Below are 18,343 nucleotides of genomic sequence, written 5' to 3' on the forward strand. Positions count from 1 at the left end.
TCAATTAATAGATTTTTAATCACCATCATTGATACCTGTGCATGCACTCTGAAGTAATGTAGGAAACCAGCTCTCCATCTTGCATTTCCAGAAATAAATTTAACAAGCCTCTACATGGAGAATATTTCACATGCTATAGGAAAAGAGCCCTCATTGGACAGCACTCCACTCTCTCCAATATATGCTTTTGAGGAGACCTAAGCATTCTTCAAGAGATTGTCCCTAGAGTTCTATTTTGGAATGAAAATATATGGAGCCAGAGACAATGCTTTTAAAAGGAGGTAGAAGAAGCCCAATTGGCTTGATCCCACTATCAGGGTCTTTTTGAGAGGTGATACCATTGCTCCTAGGTATAAGGGATCTTTACATAAGAAAAATCTTCCAAAAAATTAGAGCTATCCAAGAGTGGAATAGAGGATACTTTGGAAGTAGTAGATAACTTTTCTTTAGAATGTTTAAGCAAAGGTTGGATGACCATTTTTAAAAATGCATTATGATTTTTGGAACACTTTATATTACAAAAAGAATTCTTATTCAAGTACAAAAGAGACCTCATGATATCTTTAAGAACAAACAACAAGAAGACTCTACATAAAGAGGAGGACTTCCCAAGCAAATGCTTGTGAGATAAACCTTGTCACACATATTTCTTAAATGTGGGCCTCACCACAATTATGGTGGTCTAAATTTAAGTTTACTCTTCCTATGGAAACCATATTTGTGGGAAAGAGTAAAGTAGGTTCTTAGGAAAATGTTTTGTATTAACTGTCTTTATTATGTTATCTGAGAATAGGAGCCATTGTCCTCTGGGGACCCAATTTAAGCAGAAGTTGAAAATTGCTCCTATTATTATTATTTCTAATTCTTCTTCTCTTTCCTTCTCTTCTTCTCATCCTTTTCTTCCACCTCTTCTTTCTCATTTTCCTTTTCCTCCTCCTCCTCATTTTTATTTTTACTTAATTTTATTTTTATTTATTTATTTGTTTTATTAGGTTTTTTGTTTGTTTGTTTGTTTCAAGAAGCTGGGACTATTTATTTTTTTCCCATATGGCTTTCATTTTTGATTTCTTGAAATATAGCTCTGAAAAGATAGGTTTGTTTGTTTTTTTTAAGCTTGTGTTTTGAAATGGAGTTACTTGACTCTGCTTTAAAACCCAAATGGGTTTTATCATCTTTCATCATCAAACATCATCAATGGGCTTTCATCAACAGCCAATACTAGCCTACTTTAATTCAAGCTTCCACAACTCACTGTTGAAGTTTTTGATGACTTAGATTAAGTGTAATAGAAACTGTTTTCTGTTCAGGTCAGAAACTCAGAGGATCTCCCCATCCCAAACAGATATCTTTATGATGGTAAATTAAACCTCTTTTGTCTCGACTCTAACCCAGACCTCTGATATGGAATGGTGTGGTCTCAGACAACCTGAGACCTAAGATGAATCTTAATTGAGAAAGACCAAGGTCACCCACTATATCTGAGCCCTTGCTGGTGGTCTTGACCTTTGTCTTGTCACTGGACTTGAATGAATCCAGAGAAAAGAGTGAAGCTGACAACTTGTTACAGGTCTGCCCTACTTATATCCAATTCACAGCTCAATCTAGACATAGTACTCTCTTGATATCTTTGGTCTTCAAGAACAAAGGAAGAAGATTAGGTCCATGTGACTTGCAATATTCAAATGAATTTATTATCTCATCAAGTTATGAGTGTTTTTCCCCAGCCATCCAAGCCTGGATCCACTCTTGTCCATACTTTTCCAAACGTTCAGGACAGGGACTAACCCAACTGCTAGAATCCTTTCATGCTTTCTCCTGACATCCCAATTGTGGTAGCAGAGCACCCTGGCACTCCACCTGTCACTCTTCACCAATTCATCTTTTCTTTCCATCATATAATTTCTTGATGATATATATCCTTTATTCTTGTTCTTCAGAATTCCACAGTTGCAGCCGAATAATTCACATTTCATCCCCTCCATCATTTTCTCTGTGTTACTCAGCTTTAGGTCTTTGGGGAGAGTAATTCTATACAAATCTCAGTTCCATACAACAACACCAGTTAAATGTTAATATTGAAATGATGGGGCTTGGCTTCCTTGGGAAGCTTGGCTTCTCAAGCCAAATTCAGCAAAAGAGCTTTTCAATTCCCCTAAAGCAATTTACTCTATTCTCCTTCTGCTATTCAAATCTGAATCCAGATCAATGAACTTCATATTCAACATGCTGTTGGACAAACTATTGTATATACTGTTGCATGTTGAATCTAAATGCATGTTTACACTTGGTCTTTCCTGTGTGGATAGGCAGACCAACACTTCTGAGGTGATAGTTTGCTGAGCCTTTTTCACATCTGTATCTTTGATTTCTTTGGTGTGTTGTCTTCCCCCAGTAGACTGATATTTACCTGTCATCCAACTCTCAGGTGTGGCTCCAAGAAACTATAGCATATGTAGGGGTCATGCCCCAATAAAATCTACTCAGCAGAAGGTCTACACCCGATTGAAGGTAACTGTCAGGACTCAAAACCATTGGTGAGTTAGGGGAATATAACTTCCCCTGGCAGAATGGGTGGATGAAAATAATTAATTCCAATGACCTCAAAGGCAGCTGAAGCAGATATTATGGAGTGTTTAGAGCTTTGTGATATATCAAAAACACTAAGTTTTTGCATCCCAAACATTGCCAATCATCATTTTGTCTTGTCACCGGACTTCAATAATTCTGGAAGAAAGAATGAGTGCAGTGTATACTTTGTGCAGTTCTGCCTAACTTAAATCCAATTTATAGGCAACTCAAGATATCACTCCTTGAGACCCCTGGTCCTCTTTGGAAAACAAAAACAAGGAACAAACAACAGGCAAATCTAACTTGGAGTGATTGCAAACTTCTTCCTGGAGATTGCAGTGTTCTGGGACTTGAAGTCATCTGCAACAGAAACATTACCCAAGAAGCTATTAGGAAAACCTCACTGTCCTGCAAGATTCCATCAGCTTTTGTACTCTCCCTCATTGCCCCAATCTGTATCTTTGATTCCTTTGGTGTGTTGTCTTCCCCCAGTAGACTATAAGTTTCTTGAGGGCTGAAATTGTCTTTCTTTTTTGTATTTGTATCACCTTCACTTTAAACACTGAACATCTAGAAGACCCCACCAATCATAGATAATCTCTCTAAACCTTGAGTCTATGATGGGTCTCTCCTCTTTACAATGATTAATATTTTTAATCATCCTTTGTTTCAAGTCTCACCTGATGTTTACTTATATTATTTCTATTGTTATAATTTTCAAAGAATGTTGAATAATCTTGATGTCATGGGAAATATTCTGTTTTAAAATTCTGTTGTTAAAAAATTTAAGTCATTTTTTCTATCACATCAAATTGTACAATTATTCTTAAATTCTTATATCTTTTAATTTAATTTTAAAATGATAAAGATTTGGTTGATTGTTGGATATTATTTCTAGAATCTTTTTTTCTCTACTAAATCTTACATAGAGGATGCCTTCAATTCATGTATAAAGGAGTTTTAGAGATTTTATAGATAGAAGACATAGATCAAGTTATTAATATTTCCTCACCCTTTGGGGTATTAAGGTCCAAGATTTTTTCCACATTCTTGGTATCATCTCTTTTGAGATCCTTTCTATCTATATTACTTTTTCAACATCCTTACAGCTATATTACCACCAATTTGAATCTCTTCTACAAATATGTCAGTTGAATCCAATTACTTTCCTTTGTACTCCTTAGTGTCATTTCTAACCTCCTCTAAAAGGGACTATGAAGTTAGGGTTGAAACAAAGTGCTACTACAATTCTTAATCAGGAAAAGTTTCTTTCAATGGTTTTTATTAATATTTTCCATTTTTCTTCCACTAGAAGTCCTTCCATTTTCATCTTTAAATGTCCTCAGATTGACTTTGCTTAGTCAGATAGCTTGCCAAGCTTCATTTAAACTGATTTTACCCTCAACTATTCCTTTCCGCTTTATGAGACAATAGTGCTCGTAACCTTCAATCATCCTTTTTTTAAAAACAGCTTTCTATTTTAACCCTATGTTTCTTTTGACAGCTGTATCTCTTTTCTCAGCAAACAAGTCATTTGTTTATTTCTGGGCTCTTTTTGTCTCCTTGTAGTAACAATTAATTCATATTGGTTAAACTTCTGGATGCAATTATTACAGACAGTAACTATAATCCCTTCTAACAAAAAAGTATTGAAGGAAAAAAAATCAGTTCAAAAAAAAGAGCCAAGACATCAATTGACTCTGAAAGCACAACTTGATTCTTCTCACGCGGCAAAGATTTCGAGAATGGTTCCTTCTCCAATTTCTTCTCTGATTAGCTTGGTTATTTTGCTAAATGAATGGATCACTTGATTGGATGCAAATGGAAAGAGATAAGTAGGAAATTTCTCTTAAAACGAAGCCTTTAAAAATCCATCCAACCAGGATTTCTGTTATGCTCCTTATTATTTGTGAGATCTTGAGTAAGTCAATTCCATTGTTGAGTCTCTTTCTTTTCAAAGGATTTCAATTTCCTCATTAGTAAAATAAAGCGATTAGCCTCGGATTAGAATTCTGCGTTCCCCCCGGGTTCTAAATTTTAAATTGGATCTCCAAATGACCTCCCTGGGAAGAACTTAGTGGGGCGAGTCCCGAGTGGCAATAAGGGGAGGATTCAGTGGGCTTGGCCACAGCATTCCGGGAAAGGTGGGAGATGGTCGCTGGAGCCCTCCGCGAAGACCCTTCTGCACCGGCTAAGGCAGGATGAAAGGGGTCGCTTTCTGGAGGACAGCAGGAACTGTCCTGGACGTGCAGCGGGCACCTTGGAAGGGGCAGGGACAGGGAAGCCGCAAGCACGTCGGGTACCTCCTAGGCAGGACACCTCCCCCAGAACTTGGGTGGGATGGGGCGGGTCAGGAGGGGCGGAGGCGGGTCAGGTGCTGGCAAAAAGGGGAGGGGTCTGCGGGGGCGGGGGCACGGAATTTCTTCGCACATGCGCACAGAATCCAGGCGAAGCGCCTTAAGGAGTGGCACTTTTTAAAAGTGCAGCCCTAAGGCCACCCACTGTCCGTTCCTGTCTTAGTTTAGTTACTTGTTGGTTCCCATCCGCTCCCCGTGTGTGCCCGGCTTCCCTCGCTGAGAACCCACGCCCAGCCCACCCTAGTGTCCACCATGCCGGTCAAAGGAGGTACCAAGTGCATTAAATACCTGCTGTTTGGATTTAACTTCGTCTTTTGGGTGAGTGAGCCGGAGGCAACCGCCTGGCACCCCTGTGTCCTGTCCCTCTCCCGCTCCCCACCCCGCTCTTCACCTGCTCCCTCATCCTGGGTGGAGCGGAGAGAGCCTGTAGTCGAGGCTGCTTGTGCGGGGTGGGATGCCAGGAAAGATGGCAGGGACGGGATAGGGGAGGCTGCTCGGACTCGGCAAAGTGTCTGTCCTTGACAGTTCGCCAGCTGGCATCTCCTGCGGGTGGCGTGCGACTGCTCGGATCGGGACTAGCCGATGCAGGACCCGAAGGCAGTGGGAGGAGCAGTTCCTCTCCACCGGGCTAAAGAGACTAGGTGGGAGGTGGAGACAAGGGTCTCCGAGGATTTCTCCGGGCACTGGCCGGGGCACGGGGCGGACGCGGGTTTTACGGTCGGGTTGGATCTGTTTTAGGACGTGGGCTTCTGGGACTCTGCATCTTTCCCCTCCTCGGGCGGCCCTTGGGTAAGGACCAGCCGGAGCTTGTTTTTCCTCCACCCTGGAAGTCTCCTCCCCTGCCCCACCTAGTCCCCACCCCGTCCCGAGTCCACTCGCTCTGGAGAACATTTCTGGGCTTTTCTAGGTGGTGCGGGTTGGGTCTGGAAGGCTGTATTTAAGGGTGGAGCGGGTATTTTGAGGAGCGTGAAGCTGCTAAGAATATTTTTTTCACTTTTTCCCCCTCATTAAGGACTAAGAAAGAGGTGGGAATACTCCCTACTTTGTCCTGCCTAATTTTAAAAAAGTGTTTCTAGTCCCGCTTAGACGGCAACGTGAAGAACCTTTGCCCTTCTCGACCCTACCGTTCGCTTTAGCCGGGCTTGGACTCTAGCATCCTGAGAAAGTCTACCTGAAAGGGTTGCCTGTCTCGCTCATTATTTTTTTTTCTAAAAGGTTGATAAGTATCTTATCTGGGAAAATGCTGGGGGTGGAGGGAGGAGAAACTGAGATCTCTATCAGTCTTGGTTTCCCAGCGAGTCCTGGGATTTCTCGTGGCTAGGAGGCAATCGGGTGCCCGCATAGCTGAGGAAGCACCTCACCTTTTCCCCAGGCCTAGGTGGCACTCGTTTACCCAGACCCTGAACTAGCTACCGCCCACTTGAGCTCAACGATCCTCCCTGTGGCCCCCCCACCTTTTCAGAGAAGAAAAACTGGGCTTTGGAGAGAAGGGCAACTGATTTCCATTCGTTTCTCTCATCCTCATTTGAAGTGGGTTAGAAACGTGAGACTTAGATGCCCCAGGCTTTTGCCCAATGCTGTTTCAGAAAGAGAAGGGGAAAAATTAAGTTCTTTTTTCGATTTAAAAAAAAAAAAATGTGGCTAAAGACTACTGTCCTGAGAGGAGGAATAGGGAGTGAAGCATGTAGCTTCTCTTTCACTGGAATTAGGAATTTGAGACAATCTGAGGGAAATTTCTCTTTGCCACCTTGTTGATACACAAAATCCCTTTTTTCATCCAGAGGATCGTACACTAGAAGAAATTTGAGATTATCTACTCCTACCCCTTCATTTTAGAAATGAGGAATTTTATCCAAAAAAGGTAAAAATTTTGCTCAGGGTCACAGAGTAAATGGCAGACCCAGGATTCTAACCCAAATCCTGATTCCAAATTTACTCTTTCAGATAATGGGGATTACTGCCCTTCTGTCTAGCCTTGAGTTAAAGGAAGGCATGGGTGGAGGGACATTATGCAAGGTCTCTCATAATTCTTGCAGTCTTCACAAGGCACTAAACTGCTACAGGGAAAGCCACCCATCAGGACCTTTAGCTTGGGCCCCCCTTCCTTCTCACTATTCTGGGGGATTCTGATGAACCCTTTTTGCTGACCAGCTCTTTCCTGGCCTGAGACAGGCCATTCTGTCATTCTGATTATCTACCTCCTTTTTATACTTATTGATGAGAGACCTCCTGTATGGACTAGTATGAAGAAAATATCTTGGAAACCTCGATCTATCCCCACCCCATTCAGCAAATAGAACTTAACATTTGCCCTCTCTGAATATTATAAATATTATGTTCCTTCCACTTCACACCTCAGTCCTTTGCAAACTATCACAGGAACTGAAATCTACATAGCAGCACCTGTGCCTCCCTTTTCCTCCTCAGTGAAGGGCCACTGGCTGGGTGTATTCAGATCCTAAGGGGTATCCTTCCCAGGAGCCCGGACCCCCTTATAGGGCTGATTCTTCTTGCTGCTGGCTCTTATTTTAGTTTTCCTAGGAAGGTGCTTCCAGAATTAGGACAGACCCTGGGCTATTATCCCTGTTCAGTTACTAGAAAGTAACTAGAAAGAACTGAGTCCTTGAGTTATATGAACAAGGTTTCTAATCCAGGTTCTACCACTAATGAGTAGTCATATCTTCTAAGTCAGAAGTTTAGCTCTCTTTTTATTCAATAGGCGGGAGAAATAAGGGAGTTGCAGTATTTGTGTCAGTCCTCCAAATACTGAAACTTTAGCAGGCTATTTATATTGATCTAAACATATATATGGTGCTTTACAACTATCAGGTATCTTTACAACTATTAAGTCATTTGTGCCCCACAAAACCCTGTTAGGTAGATGGTGAGTAGTATCCTTGATTTACATATAAAGAAAATGAGCCATCCAAGATAATGGACTAATTAATGGCAGTACAAGGTCTCAAATCCAGGTTTCCCTGATTCAGCATTTTCTGTTACATCATGATATTGTAACCCTATTTTCTGAGAGATTCTGTTCGAAAGGAGTTTCAAATACCAGCAGAAAGCCGTGTTTATGGGGCCTCTTGGCAAAGGTAGAGTTGGGAAAGGAGAGGGACCAGGAACCATAGTAGCTTCTTGAAATATCATGCTCTCACTTCTCTGCCTATCTCTGTATCAAGAACTTAGGTATGCATGTATTTTGAAGCGGATGCTGAAGTGAAGAATTTGTCAGGGATTTGGGGGAAAAGTTAGATAAACTGAAAGATAAACATGTCTTCTAGTCCAGCCCTTTTTTTTTTTTTTTTTTTTTTTTAAAATAAATTTGCACCCAACCTGTATTTTCATTTGGATTGGAAAATCCCATTGCAGAACCTCTCTCCCATTTTAAGTGAGTAGCCACCCACTCTGCAATTTATAATCCTGCCTGGGATGCTGAGGGATTAAGTCATTTTCCTAAATTCATATAGTTTGTATGTGTTAGAAACAGAACTGGGCCAGATCTTTTCAAGCTCTGAGGCTAGTTCTGTCTTCCAGACTCCCTTTTATTTTCCACTTAAACTATCACATGCTGTATTATCTTAAAACAGTTTTGTGTCAGATGCATGCTATTGCTGAGGGACTAGATAGCGCCTTCCAAAGTGCTTTTTTTGGTTTTTATCTCTGTATTCCCACAAGGCTTGGCACATAGTAGGTACTCAGTAAATGTGATTGTTTTGAATTCATATCTATGGGCTAAGGGATACTCCACTAAAACATATCCTTCTCTCTGGCCTGCTGACATCCAATCTAGGCTGGTGCTCAGGGGTGGAGTAGCTTCTTGGAAAGCCAGCAACCACACCAGCAATCCATTCTCCTAGTTACTGAATTGTTCAAACCACCCAGTTTTATGATAGTTTTTCCTTTTTTTTAGACTCTCCCCTCCTACCCATCCTTTCCAAAATAAGTCCCACTCGATGTGGGACAAAGTATGAGCTATGGTGCCGCATTTTTATATGGAATATTACCAAATTTATATTTATTACCAATATTTATATGGAATAATTTATATGGAAAATTACATGGAATAGTATTTAAGTATCTTTGTGCATATTTGATGGGGATATAGAAGGGATTCCTAGTATTTACGGTTGAAAAAAATCAACCTCTCCTATGGACTGTTCTGCTCTACCCCCCCCTCCTTACACATAATACTCTGAATGAAACTGAGGGAGGAGGGAGGAAATGGCAAAGCTACCATCCCTTTACCAAGAAGCCCTGTGTAATAAATGGAACGAGCTCAGTGCCATGCCCAGAACAAGGGCTTAATATATGCTTCTTGATTGTTAATCAAGATTCTCATAACTGGTACCAGATGTGTGATCAAATACAAGTCATTAATCTTGCTCGGGGTCTCAGTTCTCATTTATTAAATGAGGGGTTTGGACTAAATGACAGAGCTAGGATTCTGTGAAACTTGTCTACCTCACTGTCCTGTAGCAGGGCCTGATCCAATCCCTCTGCCAGCTTGAAGCAAAAACCAAAAAGTAGAGGTAAACACAATTGTGCAATAAATAAGGTAACAGCTTCTTGGGAAGCTTGAGAAGATTATGAAGATTATGCCAGTTTTCACAGGCTTTGGTTTCATTTTATATGATATTGTGGGAAAAGCATTCTGGAGTTAAAAGATCTAGCCCCACACAAAGCCATTGAGACTAACTACATCACTTCACTACTATGGGCTTTAGTTCCTTGTAAAATAAAGGGGTTCAACCATATATTATCTTTGAGGCCCTCTGCCAGCTCTAAATCCAGTGGGCCTGATTGTGTGTGGCCCTTCAATTTCAGCTCCAGAATATAATTATTTTTTGAACTTTTTTTAATAGTATTTTGTTTTTCCAATTACATGTAAAAATAATTTTCCACATTTTTCTTTTTTCTTTTTTCTTTTTTCTTTTTTTTTTTTTTTTGCTGAGGTAATTGGGGTTAAGTGACTTGTTCCACATTCATTTTTGTAAGATTTTGAGCTCCACATTTTTTCTTTTCATCTCTCCCCTCCCCAAGACAGCAAACAATCTGACGCTTATAGGTTCTACATGTACAATCATTTGAAAGTAGCATGTAATTCCTAGCTGTGTACTCAGTAATGAGCCTTGCCCACTGTTCTAAACCTGTCTCTACCAAGCTTCTGACTGGAGGATTTGGGTGGAGGGAGGCTCTCTCCTGGTTCTGAGCTTAGGGCTATTCTGTTTGTATATTTCTTTTCCTCACCCACACACACAAGTCTCTTATGCTTTTTAAACTAAACATTTTTTTAAAGGTCTAAAAGAGGAGCAGGTAGAGCCTGTAATGGGATGGGAGCAATTCCTAGTGGAGGCCATCCTATACCTTCCTTTCTCTGTAATTACTGAATCATGTAGCCACATTTCATGTGTTAGAACTTGTGAGGCTCTGGGGCAGTGCCCCGCCTTTAAAAAACAAACAAAAAAAAAAAAAACAACAATAATTTTTCCAGTGCTAACATGTAGAGCAGGGGTTCAGGGAAGATGGAAAGGAGCCTGATGTCCCTTCACCAAATTCCCTGATTTACCCAGGGTTCCAAGAAGCTTTAATTCTTGATGTGGGTATTTGGACCAAGAAAACCATCTCTGAAGAGGGAGCTTTGTACTGAAATGGCTTCCTGCCTCTGGCATATATACAAAATGGGCGGATGAGACTGTTATCACGGAAGCTCTGGCTGGTTAGGGAAGGGAAAGGGTAGGGCACCTGAAACCAGGGGGAAAGGACATCTCTTCTCTGCCCTCCTCCCCACCCCAAAATCAGGATCCACTCTCTGGGGAGGCAGGTTGAATGGGAATTTTCCGTTCTTTTAAAAGAAAAATGTTGAGTTCCATTTGACTTCTTTTCAGTTCATTTGTAAATGGGTGTGGCCACTTTTAATGGTACTTGGGTGCCCTTCTTCTGATGAACTCGAATGTCCGACAGATCAGCACATGGTTTAGTCTCTCAGTCAAGTGAAAAGTAACTGGGAACATCTAGTATATATTAGTCTTAAAATCTAGAATTTTTAAAAAATCATCTTAACCCTTTTTTTGTAAATGAAGAAATTAGGGCCCAGTGGGATTATACTCCTAATTTACCCAAGGACAGAGGAAGGATTTGAACCCATCTGAATCCCTGTCCAGTGGACTTGTCACTGTACAAACTCTCTGATCACAAGGGGAACAACATATTTTGCTATCAGCAACTTGTAAGAGCTTTATTGAGTGGAAGAAGGGGACACGGATGGGAAGTGAGGGATGAAATTAGAATTTTTTTCCCCCTTCCATATTCATTCTTTCTCATCTTCCCACCTTTGATTCAATTAGTACTAATATATACTTTCTTTGAATCAAACTTCGACAACTCTCTCTTTTGTGTCTTTGGCTGACAATGGGTATAATAAGCACTGCAGGGCACAGTGTGACCTTAAATCCCTAAAAATCTCCCAGGTGCACAAGCACAGGGTGCCTGGTCATACATCAATCTTGACAGCTATATGTAGTCACCATTGTTAGCAATATAATTTTTGAAAATAGAAGGTAGGATCTTCTAAGCTTTCTCTCCTGGTTGACCCCCAGATAGAGCCCTGCCCCTACTAAGTTTTATTTCTTATCAAAGGGGGGTGTAAAAAATCAACTATGGCACCGTTTCAGATTTGGGTGTTTGTAATATTTGAGATTTGACAACAGACAGTTTATATATCTTTCTTTTAGAAAACTTATTTTCATTTTCAGTCTAGTAACAATCTGCAGCTATATAGAAGGCCCATATTTGTCCCAAATTATTATTTTGTGGTATTTATTATTTATTGTGATTATTATTAGTGATAATTATTATCACTAGTAATTTTTATTTTCTTTCTATAGATTCATTGATACATAGATTACCACTTTGTACTCGATCTTCTTCTTCTAGTGTGATTATCAATCACATCAAACATCTGCTATGTTCAGGGCAGTTAGGTACAGTGGAGCAGGAATCCTCAGATATTTACTAGCTGTGTGACACTGGGCAAGTCACTAACCCTATTTGCCTGGCTGAATGGAGAATGGTTTGGAGGGGGGAAGACTTGAGGCACGCAGCCATCTGCAGACTATTGCCAGGGTCCAGGTGTGAGATGATGAGAGTCTGCATTCGAATGATAGTGTCAGAGGAGAAAAGGGGACATATTCAAGAGTAATTACAAAGATGGACTCATCAGATTATGGCTACAGCCTGGATATGAAAGAGTGAGAATCCAGGATGACTCCTGGGCCTGAGGGACTTCAAGGATAGTGTAGTCCTATGCACTAATAGGGAAGGTTGGAAGTAAGAGGGTGATGGGAGAAAAGATAATGAGCTCTGCTTTGGGTCTGTAGAGTTTAAAATATCTACTGGACATCTGGCTTACGATGTCCAAAAGGCAGGTAGGGGTGTGAATTTGGGGGCCAGCAGAGAGATTGGGGCAGGAAAAACTGATCTGAGGCTCATTGACATTTTGTTGTTCATTCATTGTAGTTGACCCTTCCTTTGGGAAAGTTTTCTTGGAAATGGCTTGCCATTGCAATGTAATAGTTTGCTATTTCCTTCTTTAGTGGGGGCTTTTGAACTCACGAATATAAGTTTCCTGACTCTAGGCCCGGCATCCAGCAGCTGGCCATCAGCATTGAGATGGTTTAAATCCATGGGAGCTGATGTGAATCTCCAAATGAAGTAGTATAGGGGTGGGGGAACCTGAAGAACACCTACATTTATAATCCCCCTTTATCTCAAAAGCATCTTCCCGCTGGTGTTCCTGGACTCTGACTTATGTCCTATAACTTTCCTACTGTGTAATAGGAAATATTCAGAATTTTTTTCCCTTTCCTCACTCCTATCCTCAGGGTTGCATAAGAAAAAAAAGGTGTAAATTACTATCACTATTATGAAAATTCATTTAAGGTAATAGGTGAGGAGGGGAAGGAGAAGGGAAAGAAATCAACCTACTCTTACCCCAACAATATGTCTACTAACTGCATGCCCCAAAGAGATAAAAGAAATAAAATGAGAAAAAATTTCCTTTGTATTCTCTCTGGTAGCTAAAGACAAGAAACAAAGATGATGGTCATCAATTGATGAATAAATTATGGTTTATTAATGTAATGAATTACTGTTGAACCATAAGAAATGAAGGGTCAGAGATACATGGGAACATTCTCATGAACTGTTGTAGACAAATCTGAATCAGGAGGATATAATTACAGTGAATTACAATAACGCTAACAGTTAGTAATGACCAGTCTTGATCCAGGAAAACAGATGATTAAACATGTCTCACTTCTCTCCGTAGTAAGGTGTGGAAGTCCTCTGAAGATTGTGGGTGTAGAATGTTGTATGTTTTATCCAGTATAGTCCTTGAATTGATTTTACTTTTAAAAGAGGAGGGTTAGTGAAAGGGAGGAGAAACTGTGTTGTATTTAAAAATAAGACTTGATTTTTTTAAAAATGTATTTATTTATTTATTTTTTGCTGAGGCAATTGGGGTTAAGTGACTTGCCCAGGGTCACATACGAATCCTTTTTCTTCTTTCTTTCTAAATGTGATGAGTGATGACTTATATTTATAGTTCAGGCAAGTGTAAATTTATTAGCTTCTTGCCAAGCTTCACCTCTCAGGTTTGGTTTTCTCATAGTTTGACACTATTTCAGAACAAAGGAAAATGAAGGCCATATCTTCTTTTACTTCTCCCCAAAACAGGAGCTCTAGAAAGACCTACCTGACCTTTTCTTGAGTGATTTCTGAGAAAAAGAAGATTTTTGGCTTCAGAAGAACCTATTATATGAAAGCTAAAAAAATATAAAGATAGATCAATGGAACAGAGCAGACATACAATTTACAGCAACAAATAAATATAATAATCTTGTATTTGATAAGTGTAAAGACTTCATATTTTGGGAGAAGAATTCATATTTGATAATAATGATAATTTGTTTGGAAAACTGGAAAGCAGTATGGCAGAAACTGGGCATAGACCAGTATCTTACACCATTTATCAAAATAAAGTCAAAATGAATTTATGACATAAAGAGAGAGATTTCAGGAAAATTAGAACATGGAACACATGACTTTCAGACTTATGGATACATGAACAATTTATGAATCAACAAGAGATAGAGAGCAAAGTTAGGTACAAAATGGATAGTTTCAATTACATTTAATTTATAAGTTTTTGTACAAATAAATGCAGCCAAGATCAGAAGGAAAACAAAAATGGAGGGAAGAGGAATTTATAAATACTTTCTCTGATCAAGGTCTCAATTGTATAAGGAACTTTGTCAAATCTATAAGAGTAGGAGTTGCTCCATAATTGAAGCATAAACATAGAATTTCAAACATTGGAAGAGATTTTGAAGGCTATCCAGTGTTAGGCAGCACTTAAACAAGAATCCCCAATTACAAAATCTTTCGTAACTGGTCATTCAACTTTTACTTTTGAAAGCCTCTAAGGTGGGGGAAGTTCTTCAAGCAAGCAATTTTTTTAAAAGTCTTCCTTTAAGTTGAACCCCAAATCTTCCTCTTTGAAGCTAGTACCTATTGCTTGAAGAGGATACTCTGAAACCAACCAGAACCAGCCTAATTCCTTTCCCATGTGACAGCTATTTAAATATTTAGAGAATACTGTCGTGCTCTCCTCTCTGTCTTTTGTCTTCTCCAGTTCAGTCATCCATAATTCTTTTTACTGACCTCTTTCCTGTGGCTTGGTCTTGTGGATTCTTCCTTGGTGGTTCTCTCCTGGACACTCTAGATTATCATCCCAAAACTCGAAGCCCAGAATTGACCCCAGTTCTCCAGATACGGTTTGATTTGTAAGAGAATGCAGAAGGATTATCCTTTCCTAGTCTTAGCCTCTCTACTACTCCTAATTCAGCCTAATATATTCAGTTTTTTTTTTAATTGCTATCATACTATTAATAGCACTTGTCACTTGTATATACAATCTAGTAAATCCACTTAGATCTTTTTTAATGCAATTTGTTGGCTAATGTACATCCTCTTCTGTCCTGTACTTGTAAAATTCATGGTTTTTGAATCCATATGTAACATTCATTTTGTCACTTTTTTTTGTATATACCAAATGCTGACTATTCTTACTTATTTGTTATCACTCTCAGGTATTAATAGTCATGCTTTATGTCCCATTATCCAAGTCACTCATAACTCCTACTATATAGAGCGAGCCCAAGACTGATATCTAGAGCATTCAGCTGGAGACTCAGGGATGTGGGGAGGAAAGATCAAGAATAATGGCAGGATTGTCACATTGAGGAGTGGATGAGCTTGGTTTTTGTATTGTCTGTCCTTAAGTGTTTCCCACTCATCCATTTCAAGAAAAGATTAACTGGCTCTTTGTCAGTTATTTAATGACTTCTTTGGTGGGGATTATGAGTTATACAATATGACCTGTGGTGGTCCCTCCCAATTTAGGAGAGAAATTGTGATTCTAAAAGAAGACTTCTCATGTAAAGATTCCAGAGTCCCAGAGCTGAAGAGGTTTGGAGACAGTTGATTTGGAATAATTTACATATTTACATATTTAAAATATATCCATAACCATTGCCAGCTGACAGATTTTGATTATTCATTAAAGAGGCTTCCTTTTTCTTCTCTCTATAAAGTGTTGGCTAGCCCATGACTTCCATCCACAAGGTCTCTGCTCAGACTTCAATCATTTAACTTTGGTATTGGATAAGAATAATAATAGGAATAAGTACTAGCATTTATATATTACTCTTTAAGGTTTACATAGTGCTAGAAAATGTTTGGAGCAGGTAGCTAGATGGTGTAGTGAATGGAGTCAGTAAAATTCATCAAACCCTTATTTGTAGTATTTGCGTCATCTCATCTGTAAAATGAACTGGAAAAGGAAAAGACAGACTACTAAAGGGGTTACAGAGTTGGACCCAACAACAATTGTATACGTTACCTCATTTTATTCTCACAACAACCCTATGCTAGTATTATTCCTATTTTACAGATGAGGAAACCGAGACAGAGCGATTAAGTAAATGATACACAGCCAGTAAGTGTCTGAGGCAGAATTTAAACATAGGTATTCCTTTTTTTTAATTGTAGTAAGTTTATTAATTTTTAATACACATTGCTTTATGAATCATACTGAAAAAGAAAAATCAAAGCAAAAGGGAAAAATCATGGGAGAGATTTAAAAAAAAAACAGAAAAAAGATGTGACCATAGTATGTGTTGCTTTACATTTAGTCTCCTTAGTTCTTTTTCTGGATGCAGATGGCATTTAGTACACTGAACTACTGAGAACCAAGTCTTTCATAGTCGATCATCACACATTCTTGCTGTTACTGTGTACAGTGTATTCCTGGTTCTGCTTGTTTCTCTCAGCATTAGTTCATGTAAATTTTTTCCAGGCCTTTCTATAATCAGCTTGTTCATCAGTTTTTATAGAACAATACTATTCCATTATCTTCAGCCATTCTCCAACTGAGGGCATCCACTCTTTTTCCAATTCTTTGCCCCCACAAAGAGAGTTGCCGCAGACCCTTTTGTACGGGTGGGTCCTTTTCCCTCCTTTATGATTTCCTTGGGTGAGGACCCTGTAATGGGCCCTGCTGCGCCCTTTGGTCAGATTGCCCTCCAGAATGGGGGGATCATTTCACGACCCCCAACAATGCATTAAACACAGGTATTCCTCGTGGCTAGAACCCTCTCTGACCTAGTGTACCGGCTCGCCCTGATTGCTTGCCCATGGGAGACCACTAATACAGCTGTTAGTTGAGTTGACACATAAAGCTGAAGCCTGTGCAGAAGTTGGACAGCAGGCTCGGTAAATTGGCAGGTCAGGTTCCCCATCAGGACGTTTCTTGCACCTAGTGAAAACGCAGGCGCAGGACGGGTTCAGTGCAGAGGAGCCAGGCCCGAGCAGAGCAGGCCTGGAACCAGAGGCCGCCGCCGAGAGAAGCTCGGGCCTGTCGGGAGGCCCTTTTGCTGCCAGGACCTCGCCGTTGGAAGGGGCAGGCCGCCGTTAAGCACATTCTGAGAGTGGGGCCAGTGGTGATAAACTGCCCTCTGTCCACAGGCACAATGGCCTATTGATAGATGCACAGTGGGGGTCCTTGCCAAATTTCCAACTCCGGCCAAGCTGACTCCCCTCCCCCACCACACACACTTTTTTTTTTTTTTTTTTTTTTTGACAGACTCAGGCAGATGTGCCAAATTACTCAAAAGAACCTACTCCAAAGAGCGGGGCTTATGGGCTGAAGAAGCTGCTTTTTCTGGCACAGGCCCTCCCCACTATGGACCCTGCTCTGGAGAATGGCCATGCATTGAGGCTTCCGTTGGCACTAACTGGTTCCTCAGAAACCACTTTAGGCAAAATAATGTTAACAGGAGCAGTTAGTTTGAGATAATAGAAATGGAACAATTTTAGAAACCAATTTTAGTTAGTTACACTCTGTGGAGAGCATTATATAGAATATATCTGTACTTCTATTTCTAACCTTGTAACAGTGATGTGTTTTGCTTTTAATTACATTTTCTCACGTATCTTGAACTCTCCCCTTTTTGAAAAATAAATAACATTTTATTTTCCCACTTAAGCGTAAAGGTAGTTTTCAATATTTTTTTTGTAAAATGTTGAGATCTAAATATTTTTCTTCCTTCCTCTTGCATCCTCCCTCACCAAGACAGCAAGCAATCTGAAATAGGTTATACATGTACAATCATATTAAACATTTCCACACTTATCATGTTGTGAAAGAAAAATTAGAACAAAAGAGGGAAAAAAAAACCATGAAAAAGCAATCCAAAAAAGGGGGGGGGATAGTATACTTCGAACTGCATTTAGTCTCCATAGTTCTCTCTCTGGATGCAGACGGCATTTTCCATCCCAAGTCTATTGGAACTATATTGGCTGTGAAGAACTAAGTCTCATAGTTGATCATCACATAATCTTGCTGTTACTATGTACAATGTTCTAGTTCTGCTCATTTCACTCCATGTCTTGAACACTCCCTTTTAACAGAGGAAAGCATAATAACAATAATAATTAGCATTTATAAAGTGCTTTAGTAGCAAAGCCCTTTACAGATCTCTCATATTGTCCTCATGACACCCCTGGGAATTTGAATAGTTATCCTCACTTTACAGATGAGGAAACTGAAACAGTGATAGATGACTGGCCCAGGGTTACAAAGCTAATTAGAATAGGGAATTGAATTTGAACTCAGATCTTCCTGGGTGTAGACCCAACAACTAAATTTCCCATCATGTGTAACATTTCATACCCATAGTCCCCCACCTCTCTATGGAGATGAGAAGTGGGTTTTATCATTTGTTTTCCTGGATCAAGATTGTTCGTTATATTTAACCAAAGTTTGGTTGCCCTTTAGTGTTATTGTTGGAATGTAA

The 18,343-nt window shown here is 39.9% G+C and overlaps 1 protein-coding gene across 1 annotated transcript in view; it reads left to right on the plus strand.

The window, feature by feature from the left end:
- The first annotated feature begins 5,013 nt into the window (after window positions 1-5,013).
- CD9 (CD9 molecule) overlaps window positions 5,014-18,343 on the plus strand; it is a 57,610-nt gene continuing 44,280 nt past the window's right edge. The window contains exon 1 of the mRNA XM_051963483.1: window positions 5,014-5,243. Coding sequence (XP_051819443.1) covers window positions 5,178-5,243 — 66 coding nt within the window. The 5' untranslated portion in view covers window positions 5,014-5,177. The remainder of the gene's footprint in view (window positions 5,244-18,343) is intronic.

The sequence above is a fragment of the Antechinus flavipes genome, chromosome 5 (genome assembly GCF_016432865.1).
Source record: "Antechinus flavipes isolate AdamAnt ecotype Samford, QLD, Australia chromosome 5, AdamAnt_v2, whole genome shotgun sequence".
NCBI lineage: Eukaryota > Metazoa > Chordata > Mammalia > Dasyuromorphia > Dasyuridae > Antechinus > Antechinus flavipes.